We start from the raw sequence: 9,733 nt of genomic DNA on the forward strand, positions 1-9,733 counted from the left end.
AAGTCGGTTCCGCCCGACTTTTGCCTTTCCTTACTTGTTTTTCTCAAACAAAATTTTGGATTTTTTTTTAATCTTTTATATTAATTTAATCTTTTAAGACAAAATTTCTATAAAAATTTTCCAAAGAAGAAAATTGATTAAATATTCTTTAAAGACAAAAATTCGACAAAAATTTCTTTAAAGTCGAAATGTTGATGGAATTTTTCCTACAGACAGAATTTAAATATATTTTTTGCTGAATGATTAAAGGTTTTGCGACAACTTCGTGTAAAGAAATGACCTTGGAACTTGACCTTGAGTTGGGACTTACCATTAACATTATGCATTAGCCCCTTTGAACACCCTTAAGCATGCAATCTACTTGGTAATTATCTTCTTTCCTTTGGACTATCTCTTATTACTAAACCTTCTTTAAATATAATGGATTATCGATAATTTATCGCTAAGTTACCCTCTAATTTTATTATAATAGATTTAAATTTTCTTTTAATTACAATATCCCTACTGTACTACTAATGTTTTTTCACGTGAATAAATAAAAAAAAAAAATAAAAAAAATATTAATAAGGATTTTGGGACTATTTTATGATTTGAATTTCTTATAACGTTTGTTTAAGCGCCTAAAACTTTCGGATAAAATTTTATATATCGAAAAAATATCGAAAAAAGCAGCCTCCAAATGTCCGAGTCGCTTCTTGCATCTCCCGACAATTCTCGACCAAACGTGACCTGCTGCCTGGGCCTTCAGCGCCGCCTGACTGTCCACATAAATCGTGATAGTCTGAGGGAGTCCCTACTATTGACTCAGTATCAAGGATCCAAGGCCTTGAGGAAAACCCTCAGCCTGAAAGGCACTGCACCCATCCAAATCACATCGGGCTTGAGGAAAAACCTCAGCCTGAAAGACCCTACACCCGTCCAGAAGTCTATGTGTTTCCCTAATTCCTAGGAATTCAACAAAACACCCTGCCGCTGTGCCCCCATCCACCTTGGACTCATCCGTGTAAACATAAAGACCCAAGAATGGTGCTCCCAACCCAAAGCTCCCTCCCCGGGAAGACAACTTCCACGTCGCCATCGAAGAAAAATCCGCCTGGCACATAATCTGTCACATCGCCAATGCCACGTAGTCGTCCCATGCTAGCGGCCTTCCGCAGAACAAACGAATGTCCGAAATCCAAAGAGCGCCAGTTACATGACTGCCTCAGTCTAAGGGCAGTCTTCAACGCTACGAACTCCACGCACAAGTGGAAAGGTCTCAGATCAAGTACCGCATTCAGCGCTGTTCGGATCACTGCTCCACGCCTCTGATATAACTTCTTGATAGTGCAGTAACCCCGGCCACAAAAAAGTCTACAAGTCTGTACCTTCCTGATAGCGCAGTTACTCCCGCCATTAAAGTGTCTATAAAATTAAAAGAGTCTAAATGACTTCCAATTTGCATAAAGACAACATTTTCCTGAATGCTGAATTGTAATGAAATTCTTAGTAAAAACAAAATTTCAATAAAATTTTTTTATCTTATGACAAAACTTCAATACGGGCCGGACCCTCTTCGAAATTATCTTTGAAAGAAAAAAAATTTATAAAATTTCCCAATATAGTACCGGAAGTGGGAAAAATGGTACGTTTAGTACAGCAATTGGTACTTTTTGGTACCTTGTTTGTTAATTGAGCTAGAGCTTTGAATTTTAGGAATTATGTACACTATGGCAACCTAAATTGGGATGCCAAAAGAGTTTTTGGTACATTTAGGAACAAAAAAGGTACGAAATAGGTGAACGTTGCATAGGGCGAACAGGTAAAGCTAGAACTTCGAAATTTGGCTTAAATGATTGTTGTTGCGAAATAAAGGGGGTAGATAGAAAAAATATGAAAAATAGTATCGGCTCTGACTTCATGACCAAATGTCATCGCAGATGACATGACCACATATGACATTGCGACCACAAATTTCAAATAAAAAAATTGAGGTATCTTTACCAATTCCACTGGAACAAGAATTTTGTGAATTTTCGATTTAAAAAAATCGTGGGGTCCCCCGCCCAAAATAAATTCCTGGCTACGTCCCTGGATACTAGTGTCAGTTGGTCTTGCCAAATGGTCTTCAATGGAGGAAACAAAAATGCTTATAACTTATTAATGCAAATTTTGACTTATTGTAGAGAGCACGATTCTTCTTACTAAAACAAATCATACGCTCTATATTTAGTTTAAAATATTGTCAAACCTTATCTATTGATGATATTGAGCAGACACAAAAACTTTTATGAATCATTCAAAATTCTCTTTTAGGAAGTTATTCAAAACCACTACACTGCTACTACAAGCTAAGAACTAATACCACAACTGAAAGACATGTTGAGACAACCCCCTCCCTCAGACTATTGTCGGCTCTGTGTAAAAAGCTGCAATGATTACCAGCACAGTCTCTATGATGAGACAGGTCAAGCTAATGCGACCCATGATCTTGTGAGCAAATATTTTACCAACGCAGTGAGTCTCCTCTCTGATACACCCAATGAATGAATGATGACTTTCAAATATATCTTCAATGCTTTCAGATGTTGAATATGGCATGGAAGAAACGACTTCAATATATTTGCGGGAAATGTTGGCAAAATATCTCGGAATTCCACAATTTCCAGGAGTCGGTAATTGAGGCGCAGAGGGGCCTACACCTGAAAGAAGTTAGGAACGTTAATTTCAAGCCTGAGGAGAATATAAATCAGCACGAAATTCAACTGGAGTTGCATAATGCCCAGAAATTTAGCGTTAGCACTGAAGATCTAATGAAACCTACAGCCCTTACCTTTGATATAAAAACTGAAGAACCTTTGGATCTCTACAGTGATTACGATGGGATGTCGTCTCAAGGCCTAGAGCAGTTGACAGATGAAGAAATATCTCGGTTGTCCTTCATGTCCAGTAGAGAAGAAAATACATTCTTACAGAATGACGATGAATCCAATGAAGATTGCAGCTCGAATGATGATCTGCCCTTATCATCTTTGAGCCAGACTAAACCGAGCTCTTCAGTTCAAAAAATTCTTGCTTCAAAAAAGTCTGTAGAGGAGTTTGATACACTGGTAGCTTTGTGGCGATCCTCCTTGAAATGTGAAATTTGCCATCGGCTGGTGGCCAGCTATTCCCAGTTGAAAGAACATTTTAGCAAAAACCATGCTCCAGAAGGTTGTTACCTTATGTGTTGCCAATTGAGGTTGGAAACTCGTTACGATATTGACAGACACATACGCTATCATAATGCGCCGCAACACCTGAAATGTGAGGCCTGTTGCAAGGCTTTCCGTATACGAGCATATTTAAAACATCACCAAAGGAAAGTCCACACCAGCAAGGGAAAAGATGAAAATGCTAAAGATACCAAGAAATTGGAAGGGAAATATAGATGCTGCAATTGCTCAAAGACGTTTGGGACGCACAAGCAATTGGCCCAACACAATCGTTATGTCCATAAACCCAAGAATTTTGAATGTAAATTTTGTGAAAAACCCTTTGTGCGTCGGGATGCATTGCTTGAGCATATGGCTAGCCACACAGGCGAAAAGACGCATGCCTGCTCCTTTTGTTCCAAGTCGTTTACCTGGCGATCTAGTTTCTGCCAACATATGAAAAAATATCATCCCCATGAATGCAGTAAAGTCCAAAGAGAGACTCGCCATTTGGCTAGCAACACAGGCGAGAAGGCGCATGCCTGCTCATTTTGCCCCAAGGCATTTACCTGCCGAGCTAATTTTCGCCAACACATGAGAGCTTGTCATCCACAAGAGTGGAATGAGATACAAGGCAGGTCCCAAGGAGGAACTCATAAAGGGCATCGTCGAGAAATTCGGGGAGAGAATATTGTTTATGTTTGCACTTATTGTTCCAAGGAGTATGAAAAACTTAATGCCATATACAAACATGTCAGGCGATGTCAAGGAGACGATAGACCAATACAGGCTAAAAAAGGTTATCGGCGAGAAACTTGGGGAGAGCATAAAGTCTATGTTTGCATTTTTTGTTCCAAGGAGTATGAAAAGTGGACACACATGCACTATCACCTCTATAAATACCATAGAAACGAAGAAGCTTTAGCGAAGCAGCCACCAAAAATTTCTAAACCCCCAACGCCAGCTGAGCGAGAGCAACCGATTCATAGTCGAAGAACTCGAATCAGTCAAGTCTCGGGGATTATAGCGCCAACGAAGACAACTGATGTAACCAACAAAACTCCAGATAGAGAAGATAAAGAAGGAGATACCAAAATGGCCTCTATAGAGGGAAAACAATTGGAGGAAGCAAATGCAGCAAAGATTAATGTGAAAACCGAACGATTTTCAGCCGATACAAATGCCCTGGAAAATGAGGAAATCAATGAAAATGATATGTCACCAGTGCTTAAAGATGCTACCTGGGAAAGTCAAGAATTCATAAAATCCGAAAAAGCGTTCATTTAGCTATACACAGACACTTAAAACCTTAATAAGTTAAAATATTGACCAAACAAAAAAACAGCAAAAACAAAAGTTCATATCTTTGTTGCCGAAAATCTTTACAAATGACTTTTATTCGCTTGAGACATTCCAATATAAGTTTTATCACTTTGAAATCAACTGATTTTGATATACCAAATCAGGACGGTTTAATTATAACATTTTGCAATTTTTCCACTGAATAAAAAAAAAAGTTCTTTAAACCAAGCCATAAACGGTGTCAACATACAAAGTTAATTTTGATATTAATTGAGGAATTGATAAAAATACTGCATTCGACATGACAAATTGCATAAATCTAATCTGTTCTACTTTTTCTGACTTGCTCAAAATCTTTGACAAGCCATATAAACAGCTGCTTTCCTACTTTAGAATCAGCTGACTTTATGTGTGTTTGTGTACTCAAAAATGTGTGAAAATTTGCACACGTTGTAACTGGAAGTCGATTGCGTACTGTATTTGCCAGCAGAAGAGAGCGGGAGAGGGCGTGAGAGCAAGCAGAAATTTTCCGCATCGAACAGCTGTTTTATTTATGAAAACCAGCTGTAAATGGCAAATGAGAGTAAAGTGTTTCTTACTCTCCTGTAAATTTTTACTGCAAAAGTACTCGAACCGACCTCTTTATGTATACATATGTCAAAATCTTTGCCCAATATGTCAAAAACAGTTGATTTTACTGTGAGAGATCAGTTGTTTCTATCAACTACGCCTATATGACCATATTAAGCTGATATTATTACTGGAAACCTTTTATTTTTACTGCAAAAGTACTCGAACCGACCTCTTTATGTATACATATGTCAAAATCTTTGCCCAATATGTCAAAAACAGTTGATTTTACTGTGAGAGATCAGTTGTTTCTATCAACTACGCCTATATGACCATATTAAGCTGATATTATTACTGGAAACCTTTTATTTTTAAACAAACTCACTTTTGTAAGAATTTTTTTTTTTTAAATATAATTTTTTTTAGGATTTGCTTCAATTTTGTGTAAAGAAATGACTTTGACACATGACCTTGAGTTGGGACTTACCATTAACGTTATGCATTAGCACATTTGAACATTCTTTAACATTTAGTCTACTTGATAATTATCTTTTTTATCTCTTTGGAATATCTCTTATTACTAATCAGTTTCTTTAAATATAAAGAATTATCAATAACTTATGGCTAAGTTACCCTCTAATTTTATTATAAAAGATTTTAATTTTCTTTAATTCACAATAACCCTATGTACTACGTATGTTTTTGTCACTTGAATAAATAAAAAAATAATATAAAAAAAAATAATTATGTAACAGCTAATATCTACAAGAACATGTTCAAAGATACGATCAATTATGCATAGATAGATAAGGAATTTGAACTACACACATAGACTCGTTGGTGGCGCTTGTGAATGTAGATAAATTAGAATTTTCCAAGAACATGCTGCAAGCAGAATTCTGCACTCAAAGGCAAGCAAATTGGCGTCGTTTGCATTTTCAAAATATGCATTATTTCCTTGCCTGATTTTTATACCCTCTACCATAGGATGTGGGTATACTAATTTCACTATTCCGTTTGTAACACCTCGAAATATTGATCTTAGACCCCATAAAGTTTATATATTCCGGATCGTCATGACCTTTTAAGTCGATTTAGCCATGTCCGTTCGTCTGTCTGTGGAAAGCTCTTTAACTTTTGTAGTAGTAAATCTAGGCGCTTGAAATTTTCCACAAATACTTTCTATTAGTGTATGTCGGTTGGGATTGTAAATGTGCCATATCGGTCCATATTTAGATATAGCTCCCATGTAAACAGATCTTCACATGATACTTCTTGAGCCTCTAACAGGCGCAATTACTATACTATTTTGCTGAAAGGTAACTTATTATTAATTTTTTAAATCTTATATATATGCACCCAATTTCGAGACAAAGAGTTTTTTAAATTTAGGAACAGGGGGAGGGTCCGTGCCTTTGGGACATTGAGAAGTGAAGTCACTGTTTACACCTTGGGTTTTAGCCTGCATTCTGTGACAATTTTATGAAAATTCATTCAGCCGTTTTTGAGTCTTTTTGCAACATATCAACACATAAAACCATGTTTTCACTGGAGCCCATATACACTTGATTTGAGATAATCTCCAAAACCCGTTTCCACTACGATTTATGCGGTTTTAATTTGTCAACAGTGACGTTTTTTGACAGCGTTTTTATTGTGTTCATCATATACATTGCGGTCAGCAATTAAGTTTATGAAACTTTTTTTAAATACTACTAAATTTTATAATTTCAATAAGAAATTGTCAGATGTTAAAAAAGTGCTGCCTTAAAAATCCAATTATAACCGGTACTCAATGCAAAGGCAGTGTTGCATTTGAATTTGGAAGGAGATTTGCAGCAAATCTCCTCAAATAAAAATGTATGGGAAACCTTGTTCAAAACACGAGATTTCCGAAATTTCGTCGCAAATCTAAAAACATGGTATAACCTATAAACTCTTTGACACAATGAGATAAAAGAAGAAGAATAAGCTAAGCTTTTCACAGAAGAAAAACGAAGACGTAGCACCCATCACTTAAAATAAACAAAAATAGTGCACTGAGTGACTCAGCAGGATCATTCAGAACTGCCTTTTTTTTAATTTCCACTTTAATTTTTACACACAGTTAGCGCTACCAATTATGTTTTAGCCGTTGTCAACATCATAAAATAAAATAATCCCCCTACACATAACCCACCACTACAACACTTCACCTCAACTCACCACAACAGGCAACTCAATATTTCACGCATTCAACTTGTTTCTCTCATATTCTCGCCTAGTGCTCTCATATTATGTCATTCTATTTGTGGGGTGTCCACAGTAATAATGATTCAGTGTCTAACGGTTTACTCTCTTATTTTTAACTTACCACTGTTGTTGCAATATGGCTTTGCATTAGAACAAACAAATGAGTGTTATGTAAGAGGGAACAACAGTGCTTTGTTAAGTAGTCTTTTCAAATCGTCTTTCTTTGGAGGAAACAAGAAATGCTTATAATTTATTCTTGTTATAATTTTTGAAAGTTCTAGTATGAAGAATCATACACTCTCTCATTGCGTAGACACAAAATCTTTTATGAATCATTCACAATTCTCTTTTAAGAAGTTACTCAATACCACCAACTTAGTACAATACAAACAACAAGATAAGAACTTATCCCAAACTAATTGCAAAACATGTTGAGACAACCTACTCCCTCAGACTATTGTCGACTCTGTGTTAAAAGCTGCAATGATTGCCAGCGCAGTCTCTATGATGAGACAGGTCAAGCTAATGCCAACCATGATCTTGTGAGCAAATATTTTACCAACGCAGTGAGTCTGCCCTGTGATACACCCAATGATTGACTTTCACATATAACTTCAATGCTGTTGAAGATGTTGAATATGGAATGGAAGAAACGCCTTCAAAATATCTGCGGAGAATATTGGCAGCACATTTTGGAGTTCCATCAGTATCAAGAGTGCGTTATTGAGGCGCAGAAGGGCCTACACCTGAAAGAAGTTGGGGACCTTAAGTTCAAGCCTGAGGAAAATATAAATCAGCAAGAAATACAACTGGAGTTGCATAATACCAAAGAATTTGGCATTTGCACTAAAGATTTAATGAAACCTACGGAAGAACTAATGGAATGGCATAATGCCCAGGAATTAAGCACTAGACCTGAAGATTTGATAAAACCTACAGCCCTAAGCTTTGATATAAAGACTGAAGAACCTTTGGACCTCAATAGTGATTATGATGGAATTGATGAATGACAATGCATCCAATGAAGATAATAGCTCAAGTGATGATCTGCCCTTATCATCTGCCAATCTTTTCTCCTCAGTTAAAAAAGTAGTTGCTACCAAAAAGTCTGTAGAGGAGTTTGATAAATTGGTAGCTTTCTGGCGATCCTCCTTGAAATGTGAAATTTGCCATCAGCTAGTTGCCAGCTATTCCCAGTTGAAAGAACATTTTAGCAAAAACCATGCTTCAGAATGTTGTTACCTGATATGTTGCCAATTGAGGTTGGAATATCGTTACGATATTGACAGACACATACGCTATCATAATGCGCCGCAACACCTGAAATGTGAGGCCTGTTGCAAGGCCTTCCGTTCGGAGAGATATTTAAAAAATCACGAAAAGAAATTCCATACCAGCAAGGGAACAGATAAAAATACTAAACAAGACAGCGTGAATAGAGTGGAAGGGAAATATCGTTGCAGCAAATGTTTGAAGGATTTTGAAACGAAAATGCGTTTTAGAAACCACAATCGTTGTGTCCATAGGACGAAGAAATTTGAATGTGACTTTTGTGAAAAATCCTTTTTGCGTCAGGATGGACTGGACGAACATATGGCCAGCCACATAGGCGAGAAAATCATGCCTGCTCGTTTTGTCCCAAGGCATTTACCTGGCGATCTAGTTTCTACCAACATATGAAAAAAGATCACCCCCAAGAATGGAGCAAGGTCCAAAGAGAGACTCGTTATTTGGCTAGCGAGAAGACACATGCCTGCTCCTTTTGCCCCAAGGCATTTAAATGCCGAGCTTATTTTTGCCAACAAGAATGGAATAACTTACGAGGACATAAAGGGCATCGTCGAGAAACTCGGGGAGAGAGTATTGTTTATGTTTGCACTTATTGCTCCAAGGAGTATGAAAAACAGAATGCCATATACAGACATGTCAAACGATGCCAAGGTGACTATACACCAATTGAGCCTAAAAAGGGTTATCGGCGAGAAACTCGGGCCGAGAGCATTGTCTATGTTTGCATTTTTTGTTCCAAGGAGCATGCAAATTGGACACACATGCATTATCATCTCTATAAGTTCCATAAAGACGAAGAATCTTTGGCGAAGAAGGCACCCGTAATTTCTGAATCCCCAGGGCCAGCTGAGCAGCAGCAGCAGCACCCGACTCATAGTCGAGGAACTCGAATTCGTCAAGTCTCTAGGATTATAGGACCAAAGAAGACAACTGATGTAACCAACAAAGCAGCAGTTGCTAAAATCTTAAATCAGCTGGGCAAAGAAAGAGAGAAAAAAGAAAAAGATATACAATTGGCCTCTATGGAGGGAAAAGAATTGGAAGATGCAACAAGGACTAAAGTGAAGACCGAAAAATTTTCAGCAGACACAAATGCCTTGGAAAATTAAAAATCAAATGAAAATGAAATAACACCAGAACTTGCTAATTGGAAAAGTGAAGAATTC

The 9,733-nt window shown here is 37.2% G+C and overlaps 2 protein-coding genes across 2 annotated transcripts; both read left to right on the forward strand.

Annotated features, from left to right (window-relative positions):
• The first annotated feature begins 2,572 nt into the window (after positions 1 to 2,572).
• LOC106084577 (zinc finger protein 808) lies at positions 2,573 to 4,577 on the forward strand. The gene has a single exon (XM_013248379.2). It carries the CDS (start codon positions 2,574 to 2,576, stop codon positions 4,458 to 4,460), a length of 1,887 nt encoding a protein of 628 aa, XP_013103833.2. The 5' UTR covers position 2,573; the 3' UTR covers positions 4,461 to 4,577.
• Positions 4,578 to 7,705: 3,128 nt separating this feature from the next.
• On the forward strand, positions 7,706 to 9,676 carry LOC131996883 (transcription factor grauzone-like). Its single transcript, XM_059367066.1, has 4 exons — positions 7,706 to 7,843; positions 7,907 to 8,261; positions 8,305 to 8,790; positions 8,853 to 9,676. The coding sequence occupies exons 1-4, from the start codon at positions 7,706 to 7,708 to the stop codon at positions 9,674 to 9,676; spliced, it is 1,803 nt and encodes a 600-aa protein (XP_059223049.1).
• The last annotated feature ends 57 nt before the right edge of the window (positions 9,677 to 9,733 follow it).

Source organism: Stomoxys calcitrans, chromosome 4 (assembly GCF_963082655.1).
Source record: "Stomoxys calcitrans chromosome 4, idStoCalc2.1, whole genome shotgun sequence".
In the NCBI taxonomy this organism is placed as follows: Eukaryota; Metazoa; Arthropoda; class Insecta; order Diptera; family Muscidae; genus Stomoxys; species Stomoxys calcitrans.

Bases quoted from the DNA above. Each gene is read 5' to 3' on its own strand.
- LOC131996883 (XM_059367066.1), top strand. From the start codon at position 7,706: ATGTTGAGACAACCTACTCCCTCAGACTATTGTCGACTCTGTGTTAAA. The intron at 7,844-7,906 runs GTGAGTCTGCCC...ATGCTGTTGAAG, and splicing joins GCAAATATTTTACCAACGCA to ATGTTGAATATGGAATGGAA. The intron at 8,791-8,852 runs GTTGTGTCCATA...TTTTTGCGTCAG, and splicing joins GCGTTTTAGAAACCACAATC to GATGGACTGGACGAACATAT.
- LOC106084577 (XM_013248379.2), top strand. From the start codon at position 2,574: ATGGCATGGAAGAAACGACTTCAATATATTTGCGGGAAATGTTGGCAA.